This window comes from Agelaius tricolor, unplaced genomic scaffold (genome assembly GCF_023055355.1).
Source record: "Agelaius tricolor isolate 1412-34295 unplaced genomic scaffold, bAgeTri1.0.p SCAF_43, whole genome shotgun sequence".
NCBI classification, from domain to species: Eukaryota; Metazoa; Chordata; class Aves; order Passeriformes; family Icteridae; genus Agelaius; species Agelaius tricolor.
The window spans coordinates 1,772,590-1,785,290 of record NW_027269303.1 but is presented as its reverse complement, the minus strand read 5'-3'; the positions used below and the strand labels follow the sequence as shown (position 1 = coordinate 1,785,290).

The window sequence follows — 12,701 nt, the reverse complement described above, 5'->3', positions numbered from 1 at the left end:
GTTTCACTAGGTCAGGCTGCACAAGGCTTCTGATCTTGGAGTGTTCCTGGGATTGGGCATCCACTTCTCCGGAAAAACAGTTGCACTTTCGTGCCACTTTCATAATTGTAAAATATTTCCTCTTCTAACAAATGTAAATGCACCCTCATTCAGTTTAGAGATATTGACCCTTGTTCTGTCACTGCAAGATTTGGGAGAAAATACTTTTGATCAGTATTTTTCCATTTTCACAGACCTTGGAGAGGACCCAAAAATCTCCCAAGATGGGGTTTGGGGCCTCATCACAAAACCAGCAGGGACAGTCTGCAGGCTCTGGGGTCAGTGGTGTGGAGCCTGAGGACAGAACAGGAATAGCCTGGAAGGGATGGAAGGGTGGTTTCAGAGAGGCTGGAGCTTTTCTTCCTAGTGGGAATGAGCCTGAAGAAGACACAATGGCACCAAGGGCAGCTGGGGAGGCCCAGAGTGGACACCAGGAGAAAGGAATTTCCCTGCCAGGGCAGGGCTGTGGTGCAGCACGTCCCCCAGCAGGAGCCTGGAGCAGCCCAAGGCTTTGTGTGGGCAGGCAGAGGCAGGCAGGAGGCAGAGCTGTCAGCAAAGGAAGGGGCCAGCCAGGTGGGGCAGCCGGGGGATGGCGACAGCCTGCAGGGACAGAGGCGCAGGTTTGCTCAGCACCAGAGACACCTTTGCCTTGCTTGTCCCCAGCTGTCATCACTGCCACCAGTGTTCTGCTCTACCATGAACCTGGGGACACTTTCTCAGTCCTGTCCCTCAGAAGGATCTATTTAAAGTATGAGAAACTTCATTGTTTCACTCTCTTTTTGAGTCCCTGAGAAGTTCTTTGAGCCCACTCTGAGGGACTGAGTCTGATGCTAAGAGCACCAAAGCCCCAGAGGGTCATTAAAGCCCTTGTGCTGTGTCTGTGCTGCTGAGCTGGGCCGGGCTCCTGGCCCAGAGGCAGCTCCTGGCAAGGGCAGCAGCGCTGCAGAGAGACAGCTCTGGCCAGGAGCAGCTCCTGTGCACAGCCCAGCAGGGCTGGGGCACTGCCAGGGCCCCTCAGGGACACCAGCAGGCCACAGACAGAGCTCCCAGGGGCTCAGCACTGGCAGGGGCTGTGACATGTCCCAGAGGGGGCTGTGTCACAGCAGCTCCTCTGGGGCTGTGTCATGGAGGCACAGAGCATCTGTGATGTCAGCAAGGGGCTGTGTGACAGCAGAGAGTGGGCTGTGTGAGGTCACAGATTGGGCTGTGACATCACAGAATTCATTGTGTGAGGTCATCGAGCAGCTGCAGCATCATAGAGGGAACTGTGTGACATCACAGGGCAGGCTGTGACATCATGGCATGGCTGTATGACATCATAGAGCTGGCTGTGAAGTCAAAGTATGTGCTGTGACATTACAGAGTGGCACCATGATATCACAGAGCGGGTTTTGTGACATCACTGAGGGGGTTGTGACATCACAGAGCTGTCTGTGTAATCATAGAGTAGGGTGTGAGGCCATAGAGCAGATCCTGCCATCATAGAAGATGGAACTGTGACATCAGAGAGTTGGTTGTGACATCACTGGTGGATGTGCAACATCATAGAGCAGGCTGTGACATCACAGACAAGATTCTGACATCACATGGTGGCTTTCTGACATCAGAAAGTCTTCTGGGACATCACAGTGCAGCTGTATGACACCACAGGATTACATCACTGAATTAGCTCTGTGACATCAGAAGGGTGCTGTATGATGTCCCAGAGTGGGCAGTGACATAACACTAGGTTGTGTGACATCACAGGGGCTGTGTGACATCCCAGGGACTGTGTGACATCACATGTGGCTGTGTGACATCACAGGGGCTGTGTGACATCCCAGGGGCTGTGTGAGGTCACTGCGGAGGTCACTCTGCCCCGGCCCCCCTCACAGTTCCCCCCAGAGCAGTCCAACCCTGCTCATGCACAGCAGGGTCCCCTCTCCCCCCGGGTCCCCCCGCCCCCGGCACCGCAGCCTCCCTCAGAGGATGTTCCACGAGATCGACCCCAGAGCCTGACACGGGGACGGGGGCCGGGGCCCTGGGGGTGGCACAGGGGGACAGGGACCCCCCGGCAGCTTCCCCATGTCCCCCAGGGCCAGAGCCTGGGCCAGGGCTCCTTCACCCTGGTACCAACAAGGCCTTGAGAGCGCTGAAAAAATCCTCAGCAAGGGAGCAGCAAAAACCAGATTTAATATTAAGCAACAGCAGCACAAAGTTCCTTGGCAAGAGTCACTCTGCTCCTGACTGGACACTTCAGGCACACCAAGGAAACAAAGCAACAACAACAACCAAACAAAATCCAGACAATCAAACCAGAAATAAACCAAGAACGGTCCCTGTGTGTGTGTGACACAAGGACAGTGACAGCAAGGATTAAAGGAATATGGCCCAAAAGCTTATCAGAGCTCGATCTTAACAGGATTTAACTTATACCTTAACCTTAACTGATACCTTCAGTTTCACATTTTAGCAAAAAAGAGCTTTTAGCAGGATTTAATCTAACTTGTAACCTATGAATTTGCAATTTAACAGCGGAGAAACACTTAACTGTATTTAACTCAGCTTATAACTTATATTAAACATAACAACTTAGGAAAACAATAACTCTTAGCAGTGTTTAACTTCACTTAGACCTTGTGACTTACCCTTACCTACAGGCAATGTAAGTAAGGTTAAGTCATCCTGGCCACACTTGGCATCAACAGCTTTCTTTGGCAGTGTGAGAACAGGGATGTTGTGCCACTGAGGGAACAAAAGCAGTTCCCAGGGCTGCTCCTCCAGAAAGCAGGAGCTGGTTGGGCAGCAGCAGTGCCTGGAGCAGACAGTGTTTGTGATGAGCTGCAGAGGAGCTGAGCCCAGGGGCTGTTGGCCAAGGCCGAGCCCCAAGGAGCATTTCTCAGCTGGCAGGGCGGCCTGAGAAGGGGAGGGGGGAATGCAGCAGCACAGGGCCCATGGAACCAAGGGACCATTGTGACACTGTGGGGCCCTGTGAGACTGAGGGACCACTGTGACACTGTGGGGCCTCATGGAATCATGGAGAGCACTGTGACATGGCTGGGCCTCATGGAACCAAGGGGACTGTACTGACACTGTGTGACTTCATGAAAATGTAGGGACTGTAGTGTCACTGAGAGGCCCCATCAAACCAAGGGTCCATTGTGACACTGCAGGGCCTCATGGAACTGTGGAGACCATTGTGACGCTTTGAGGTGCCATGGAACCAAGGGACCATTGTGACACTGTGAGACTCAGTGGAGCCAAAGCTCCATTTTGATATTGCAGGGGCTCATGTAACAATGGAGGCACCATTAAGAGTTGGCAGCCTCATGGAACCAAGGGGCCATTGTGACACTGTGGGGCACCATGGAACCAAGGAGACCATTGTGACACTGAAGGGACTCATGGAATCATGGAGACCATTGTGACACTATGAGGATCCATGGAATAAGCAAAGCATTGTGACACTGTGAGGCCTCATGCAACCAGTGAGACCATTGTGACCCTGAGGGTGCCCATAAATCCAAGAGGACCATTGTGATACTGTGGGGCTTCATGAAACCAAGAGGCCTTTGTGACACTGCAGGGCTGCATGGAACCAAAGGTCCAGGGTGACACTTCAGGGCCTTGTGTCATCAGTGGTCCATTGTGACACTGTGGAGCCAAAGGAGACCATTGGATCACCACAAACCCTCAGGGTCCAAAGGTCCATTGTGACATGGCAGGCTCATGGAACAGAGGAGTCCTGTGACACTGTGGGGCCTGGGGAACAACGGAGACCATTGTGACACTGCAAGGCCTAGTGGAATTGTTGGGACCATGATAACATTGAGGGGTGCCATGAAATTGTTGGGGCCATTGTGAAAATATTGGGTCCCATAAAAGCAAGGGAACACAGAACAGCTCTGGCTGGTTTGGCTTCCCAGGGGCCACCTGACTGGTCCAGCTGAGCTTGGCATGTTGAGGGTCTCTTCTCATCTGCTACTGAAACACTGAGGCTCTGTGCTTTCCTTCATATGGAAAAGAATTGTCCTTCTCCTCCAGGCATGCATGGCCACAACTGGAGTTTCACCTCCAAATTTCCTTATATCCAAGGATTGTTCCCATAGGAATATTGCCAGGACAAGACTGGCTGGAAGTGGTTTCATAAGGGTCAGCTCCCATCTGTCCCCAAAACACTGGGGAAGGCTCTGTGTTTTCCTCTCTGTAGGAAAGAACTGTCCTGCTTCTCCAGGTTCCCATGGCCGAGATTGGGTTTCCACCTCCAAATTCGCGATATCCAAAGACAGCTCCCAGACAAAATCTGCCATTCCTGACAAGTCTGGATGGCCTTGGCTTTGTGAGGCTCTCACCTGCCTTCCAAACACTGGAGCTCTGTGCTTTCCTTCCTATGGAAAAGAACTGTCCTTCTCATCCAAGTGTCCATGGCCAGGAATGGCGTTCCCCAGCCAGCATTCCCTGTTGTGACAGCCTGGAGGAGATTGTTGGCTGGAAATATTTTGTGTGTGGGGGAGAGGTGGGGGCAGGTCCAGCCTTGCCCTGCCCTGGAATCCCAGCCCTGCCCTGCCCTGGAACCCCAATCCCCCCAGAGCCTCTATCCCAGCCCAGCAGTGGCTGCCAGTCCCTGGCACAGCACAGGCAATGCTCCACAGCCACCTCTGCAGCCCCAGCCCAGATCCTGAGGGACCAAATGAGCCCAAGCCCCACCTGGGGGAAGGGCCCAGGGAGACCAAGGGGTATTGAAGGCTGACCACAAGGCAAGCACACATCTTGACCCTACCTCCTCTTGGAATTTCCATCTGAACATTGCTGGAATCCAGGAGTTGGTAGCTGTGTGTGTGCTTCTCTGTATCACATTTTTCTCTCTTCCCGTGTCTTCTATTTTTGTCCCCTTGCAAATTTTGATTAACTTAAAATTGAACAAGCTATGAGTTTGTGAAGTTGAATGGGCCAAGTCAATGCTTTGAGAAGTGTTTTGTGTTGATTGAATGTTGTATTAAACCTTTTGCCAAAGTTTCTCTGATTTTCTAAATTTGCCGGTAAAGTCTGTTTTGTTGCTTGGAGCTCCTGACAATCCCTTGTTGGTATTTCTCCAGCCCATCCAACTCAGAGGACACAAACAACTGTAAATTCCTTTTAAGTGTCTCATGGAGAGAGTTGTTTCCAGGATAGGAGCCAGGGTTTGTCTGTGCTGCTTGGCCCAGCCCAGGCAGGGCTTTCCCAGCCACATTCCACACTCCATTGCCCAGCTGGAGCCGCTGGTGCCTCTGAGTTGTGCTGCCCCAGCCCCAGGGACGCTCTCCTTGTCTGCCCATTCCCCCACGGTCTCTGGGCAGGGATGGCCTCACTGGGGGCTGCTGACATCCTCAGCAACATGGAGGCTGCTGCTGAATTTCACTGCTCCAGAGGCTTGTTCAGCCTTCAGATCTTCAGTGCAGGAATTCAGTGTCCCATGGCTCATTAACATTCAGAACACCTTAACATGCCAAGCCTCTGGGAATAATTTGATTTCAGTTTTCAAATCATCAGTGGTTAATTACACAGATCTCAGGAGTGTGTTCAAACAGAATATATTCTATTTACAAAGACAGTGAGAAAACATTTTGTAGGTCCTATTTAGGTTTTTTCCTGTTCATAATTCAATATGTGTAGTCTCCAACTGACACTGAATCCAAGTACATCCTCATGCAGTTGGAGTAGATATGAAAATCAAGACCCTTCATGGCTGACAATCAATCAGACTCTGTCCCTACCCGCACCCCACCATTTCCCCCATCCAAGCCCTGGCACTCAGAGCAGCCTTGTGCAAATCTGAGCTCCCTCCAGCCCAGGCTGCACCTGCAGCTTTCAGCTCCTTGGCTCCAGCTCCCACCTGCTTTCCTTGGAGAAGGAGCTGCCCGAGACACAGAGGGATGTTCATTTCTTGTCAGCCAACAAAGCCAAGGGAAGGCACAGCTCCATCAAATGCCAAAGTCATCCATCTCCCTGGCTCTGCCCTGCACCTGATCCCCACAGCCTGTCCTGTTTCCTTCATCCCTGCATTTCCAGGGACTTTCTGGCTATGGAGGGAGGTCCAAGTGCAGCCACTGGAGTGGGAACCACAACTTATCAGGTATGTGTCCTTTGATGGAGCAGGAACTGGTGAGACTCAGAGGCGCAGAAAGGTTTCTCTTCATGGCCAGCATAAAAAATGTGAACGTGATAACATTTAAGAAACCTCAAAACCCTTCCTTTAGCTCCTTGTGATCTTACAGCAACATCTGACATGTTCACCACCCTCAAGGGATTGCCATACAGGAAAGATTTTTGACAGAGACATATGAAGAGGTGATATAAAAGATAAAAATACAACTAAGATGCTGACCAAGATGTTATTTTAAATTCTGAAAGATTGGGCAACTCCCTGAAGCACAAAGCATGAAGCCAGTCAAGGGAGATGCACTGGAATGACCTGAGAAAAGCTGCAGGAGGAAGTCTGGGAGTAAAGGAAAAGACAAAGATCCAGCGGCTCTAAATGAAGAGATGTCCTTAGACACAGCCATTTAAACAGGACAGCTGAAAACACATGAAGGAAGAGGGTCATGAAATATTAGACTAAATGTTGATAGCAAAGGTAGAGGAGAAGATCAGTTTTTCTTGTCCTGCCATCAATAGAAGAATCCAGTAGATCCAGGAAATTCGTATTCCTGGTGGGAAAATATTGCCATATCACAAAGGTACTCAAGTGACCCACATAAAAAAGATTTGCTTGTATAATTATGAAACTAACAGGTATTAAAACCTGTGCCCCTTTCCAGGCAGATATCAGTTGTGTGCCCATGGACAGGCAGTGCCACTTGTGCCCTGAGGTGCCCAGCTGGGATTGGATCCCTCTGAGAGCACCTGAGGGAGAGCAGAGCACCTTGAAAGCTGCAGGTCCCTGCCAGGCCCGCAGGGCTCCTGTCCCATCAACATCTGCTCTGCTCCAGTCTGAAACAGGGCCCAGCATGGTGCTGGGATCATCAGAGAGCTGAGGTGTGTGCTGGAATTCAATGGCCTCCCCATCCCGCAGCAGCCCTGCATTTCCCTGCTGCAGCCTTGGTCTCCAGCCCAGCCATGGAGGCTCTTTGGGCTCAGGAGTGTTGCTGCAGCCCCCAAGGGCAGCTGAGCTCTGCCTTTGGCACAGTCAGGCCTGGCCAGCGCAGGCCATGCTCAGCAATTGCTTGTGTGTGCCTGGCCTTGCTGTCAGCCCCGGCAGCGGCTGCGTGGCCCCTTTGTGGCCCTGTGCTGGCCCGGCCATGGTGGCCCAGCCCCTGTGCAGGCCCAGCCCAGGCCAGGAGCATTGCGGCTGGGAACGGCCCCTGTGCCGTGGTGCCCACGGCAGCCTTGGGGCTCTGTGCCCCATGGCCTCCCTGCTGGGCAGCCTCTGCCAGCTCCTGCAGAGCCCCTGGCACCTGTGGGGCTGCACAGACAGCCCTGCCCCGGGCTCTGCCGGCCTCTGGGCCAGCAGAGAGGCAGCCAGGGCTGGCCATGGCCGGGAACAGGCCCTGAGCCCCGCAGGAGGATGGAGCTGGGCCACAGCCAAACTCAGCCCAGGCCAAAGCTGGGCTCAGCAGCCAGGGCTGCCAACGCATGGGCACAGAGGCTGGCGCTGACAAATGTCCTGGGCCCCTCCCTGCTCTGTCCATGCCACCAAGGGCACAGAGCAGCCTCCTCTCTGGGCCACTTGCCTGTTTGCAATGCCTTGCACAGGCGCTGGCCCTGCCCCACAAGGCCTGGCCTGAGTCCTGCCCCTGCACGCTCAGCCAGGCTGAGATGGACACTGATGGTTTCTGGGCCAGGCTCTCGGAGCCCAGCCCAGCTCCCTGCAAGCTCTGCCAGCTGCCCTGAGCTCTGGGCAGCACCAAGGGCCTCTCTGAGCCCAGCCCAGCCCAGCCGGCTCTGGCCCCACAGCTCTGCTCAGCCCAGGCTGCTCTGGCCACTGGCCCCACGGCCTCAGCCCCTGCGGAGGCCACAGCAGCAGCTGCAGCTGCCACAGGACTCAGCCCCAGCCATGGGGGAAGGTGCTTGGCCAAGGCCAAAGGAGGCTCCCTGGCTGCCCTGCTCCCCTTGGCCTGAGGTGCTGAGAGCTCTGCAGCCCCTGCTGCCATCCCATCTGCCCAGGGCAGCACCAGAGCCCCGGCCTTGGGGCCCTCAAGAGCTGCTCCTGCTCCAGGCCCAGGGCCCATGCCAAAGCTGGGGCAGCCACAAAGCTGTGCCCTTTTCTGTTCATTGCTGCTCTCATGGGGATGGATCTGCAGCCACTTGGGGTTTGCTGATGAATTTTTTTTCTCCAGAGGCCTCTTCTTTCTGGAGCTCTTCAGTTCAGGAATTCAGTGAGGAAAGCTCATAAACATTTGTTTAAAACACCTGAACAAGAACAGCCCCGAGGAATAATAAAAGTTTTCAATTCTTCTGTGGTTAATTAGACGAATTTCAGAAGTGTTTTAAATGTGAATCTGCTGTATTGAAAAAAAAAAAGGAAGAGAACTATTTTATCCAGTATTCTTTTCCTGTTTATAGTTTGGTATAATCAATGTCCAATTGATATTGACCCCCAGCACCTCCTAATGCTATGTGGAGAGATATAAAAATCAAGACCCTTCATGGCTGACTATCAATAACACTTTGTCCCCACTCCTTCCCCACCATTTCCCCTGTCCAACCCCTGGCACTCCTATGGATCAGGAATGGTGTGGCCAGCAGGAGTAGGGCAGTGATTCTTCCCCTGTGCTCAGCACTGGTTGGGCAGCACCTCAAGTGCTGTGTCCAGTCCTGGGCCCCCAATTTAGGAAGGACACGGAGGGGCTGGAGCGTGTCCAGAGATAGGCAACGAGGCTGGGGAGGGGTCTGGAGCACAAGTCCTCTGAGGAGTGGCTGAGGGAGCTGGGGTTGTTTATCCCGGAGAAGGGGAGGCTCAGGGAGAAGAGGAGGCTCATCACTCTCTACAACTCCCTGACAGGAGGGTGCAGCCAGGTGGGGGTCGGGCTTTTTTCCGAGGGAACAGCGACAGGACAAGAGGACACAGCCTTCAGCTGCACCAGGGGAAGTTTAGGCTGGACATTAGGAAATATTCTTCACACAAAGGGTGATTGGGCATTGGAATGGGCTGCCCAGGGAGGTGGGTGAGTCACCGTCCTTGGAGGTGTTTAATGAAAGACTGGATGTGGCACTGAGTGCCATGGTCTGGGTGACAAGGTGGTGTGGTGTCCCAGGTTGGACTTGATGCTCTTCAAGGTCTTTTGCAGCCTGGTTGATTCTCTGATGGTTGTGAAACTGCAGGGCCTGGTGGCAGTAAGAGGACCACGGTCACACTGTGTATGACATGGCAGCACAGAGCCAAGGGGCCATGGTGACACTGTGGGGCTGAATAGAAGCAAGGAGTCCATGGTGACAGTCTGGGTCCTGGTGGCACCACAGAGGCCACTGTGACCCTGCAGGGCCTTGTGGAACCATGCAGAGCATTGTGACAGAGCAGGACCTGGTGTCACGATGGGGCCATTGTGACACTGCAGGGCCCCATGGAACCAAGGGGCCAGGGCTGCTCCTCAGGGATTCCTGGAATGAAGGAAACATGTTTGACACCGTGGTGGCCCTTGGGACCAAGAGGCCATTGTGACACTGTGGAACCAAGGAGAGCATTGCTGCACTGCAAGACCTCATGGAACCAAGGATCCATTGTGACACTGCAGGGCCCAAGGATCCAAGGGACTTTGTGACACCAAGGGATCCCATGGAACCAAAGGGACATTGTGACACAGGGAGGCCTCATGGAATCATGGAGACCACTGGGACACTCTGGGGCCTCATGGAACCATGGTGACATCAAGTCGGCTGGGAGTGTGGATCTGCTGGAGGGTAGGGGGGCTCTGCACAGGGCCATGGACAGGCTGGATCCAGGGCCCAAATCCAACAAGGTGAGGTTTAACAAGTCCCAGTGCTGGGTCCTGCACTTTTTCCACAACAACCCCTGCAGCACTACAGGCTGGGGACAGAGTGGCTGGAGAGCAGCCAGGCAGAAAGGGACCTGCAGGGACAGATGGACAGCAGGCTGGACATGAGGCAGCAGAGTGCCCAGGTGGCCAAGAAGGCCAAAGGCTCCTGGCCTAGATCAGGAATGGTGTGGCCAGCAGGAGCAGGGCAGGGATTCTTCCCCTGTGCTCAGCACTGGTTGGGCAGCACCTCAAATGCTGTGTCCAGTTCTAGACCCCTTGGGCTGGGCATTAGGGAGTAATATGTACCAGGAAGAGTAAAGAAAGCAAAGGTGAAGCCAAGGAAATGCTCAGGGCAGTTTGGGGGTGGCTGCCAGGCAGCCCTGTCTCTGAGCAACAGCGTCTGCAGTGGCACAGGAAACTCCCAGCTGATGGGAACAAACTTTCTGGCTGAGTGCAGAGGCCAGGACAAAGCTGAGTGATTTCCCTGGTGTCCCGCAGGCCTTGCTGGCCCCAGGGGCTGATGGCATTTGTGCTCCCTCAGGTTCATGTCCCCACAGCAACAGCATGGGGGTGCTGGCCCTGCTGTGTGCAATGCAAACAGGGGCTGCTGAGGCAGTGCTGCCGTGTCTGTGCCTGCAAGGATGGGGCACCTGTGTGAGCTGGGGGAGAGGCCAGGGCTGCAGAGGGGGGATGTTGTTGGCAGCTGCATGAGGACGCTCTGGGACGCTGCCCTGGGCTGTGCAGCGCACTGGGCATGGATCAGCCCCTGCTCTGCTGCTCCTTCCCGTCTGGCCCAGGGCCCTTGCAGAGGCCCAGCCATGCTGTTTGCCCCCAGCCTGCCCACGGCCAGCCTGGGGCTGCTGACGGGGGTTTCTGTGCTGAGCATTGGCCTGGCCGTGTTCTGCAGAGAGCCTGGGCAAGGAGCCTGGAGCCCCCAGGGCCTGGCCTGAGGCGTCAGCGCTGCCCCAGCAGTGCCCATGGCCTGTCCCTGCTGCAGCCCCGGCACTGCCACCCCCAGGGCTGTGCCCGGCCCCGAGAGCACTCAGGCCCTGCAGCAACACCAGGGCCACCAGGGCAGCGGGGCAGGGCCACGGCAGCAGCACTGGCAACACCAAGTGCTGCTGCTGCTGCTGCTGCTGGGCACAGCTGCTGGGCCAGCACTGATCTGCCCCAGCTCTGCACACAGACATTGCTGCTGCAGCTCCAGAGAAGGCAACACAAGGGCATCTCTGCAGAAAACTCTGCTGGGAGATGAATTAGTTTCTCTAAAGCCACTGAGAGCACAACCCCTCACTGACACAGTCTGTGGTCACAGGGAAGGTGGAGAGAAACAAAATGAGAAATGGCACAGAGATTGATATTTATTTGTTGACAATATAAAAATACAAGAACAAAGGAAAAGAACCTCCAAAATTAAATGAACAAGAAGGCTCAAAGATAACTTTTATTACAAGTGATTTGCAGAAATTGGCCAGCAGTTTAATGTTTCTGAAAGCATCCAGTCATCAGTCTCCACACTGCAGCCTTGAGCTCCTGGTTCCTCAGACTGTAGATGAGAGGGTTCAGGGCTGGAGGCACCACCGAGTACAGAACTGAAAGGGCCAGATCCAGGGATGGGGAGGACAGGGAAGGGGGCTTCAGGTGAGCAAATGTGCCACTGCTGATGAACAGGGAGACCACGGCCAGGTGAGGGAGGCAGGTGGAAAAGGCTTTGTGCCGTCCCTGCTCAGAGGGGATCCTCAGCACAACCCTGAAGATCTGCACATAGGAGAAAACAATGAACACAAAACAACCAAATGCTAAACACACACTAACAGCAAGAAGGCCATGTCTCCTGAGGTTTGAGTGCGAGCAGGAGAGCTTGAGGATGTGTGGGATTTCACAGAAGAACTGGCCCAGGGCATTGCCATGGCACAGGGGCAGGGAAAATGTATTGGCTGTGAGCAGTAGAGCAATGAGAAAGGCACTGGCCCAGGCAGCTGCTGCCATGTGGGCACAAGCTCTGCTGCCCAGGAGGGTCTCGTAGTGCAGGGGTTTGCAGATGGACACGTAGCGGTCGTAGCACATGATGGTCAGGAGATAAAATTCTGCTCCAATGAAGAAGAGAAAGAAAAAGAGCTGAGCAGCACATCCAGTGTAGGAGATGTTGCTGGTGTCCCAGAGGGAATTGTGCATGGCTTTGGGGACAGTGGTGCAGATGGAGCCCAGGTCAGCGAGGGCCAGGTTGAGCAGGAAGAAGAACATGGGCGTGTGCAGGTGGTGGCTGCAGGCTACGGCGCTGATGATGAGGCCGTTGGCCAGGAGGGCAGCCAGGGAGATGCCCAGCAAGAGGCAGAAGTGCAGGAGCTGCAGCTGCCGCGTGTCTGCCAATGCCAGCAGCAGGAAGTGCCTGATGGAGCTGCTGTTGGACATTTTTGGTGCCTTGGCATGGGGATCTGTAAAGAAAGTAATCATGGAATAGTTGGGTTTGGAGAGGACTTGAAATATCCCAGCACAGCCTGGGGGCACTTTCCCCCCACTGCCTGCCCAGGGCTCTGCTGCCTGGAGCTGTCCCTGCCAGCAGCTGCTTCCCTGTGCCCAGGGCTGGGCCCTGCCAGTGCTGCCAGAGCCCAGCCCAGCCCTGGGGGCTCAGCTCTGCCCTGCAGAGCCCTCCCAGCTCAGGCACTGCCCAGGGGCAGCTCTGGCTCTGCAGGCTCTGATGGAAACATGGTAAAAACCTTAAGGAGCTGT

The 12,701-nt window shown here is 54.5% G+C and overlaps 2 protein-coding genes across 2 annotated transcripts in view; one reads left to right on the top strand and one right to left on the bottom strand.

The window, feature by feature from the left end:
* LOC139604076 (uncharacterized) overlaps positions 1-12,701 on the top strand; it is a 1,261,625-nt gene that overhangs the window by 992,365 nt on the left and 256,559 nt on the right.
* Positions 11,451-12,383, bottom strand: LOC139603990 (olfactory receptor 14A16-like). The gene has a single exon (XM_071454990.1). It carries the CDS (start codon positions 12,381-12,383, stop codon positions 11,451-11,453), a length of 933 nt encoding a protein of 310 aa, XP_071311091.1.

Bases quoted from the DNA above. Each gene is read 5' to 3' on its own strand.
- LOC139603990 (XM_071454990.1), bottom strand. From the start codon at position 12,383: ATGTCCAACAGCAGCTCCATCAGGCACTTCCTGCTGCTGGCATTGGCA.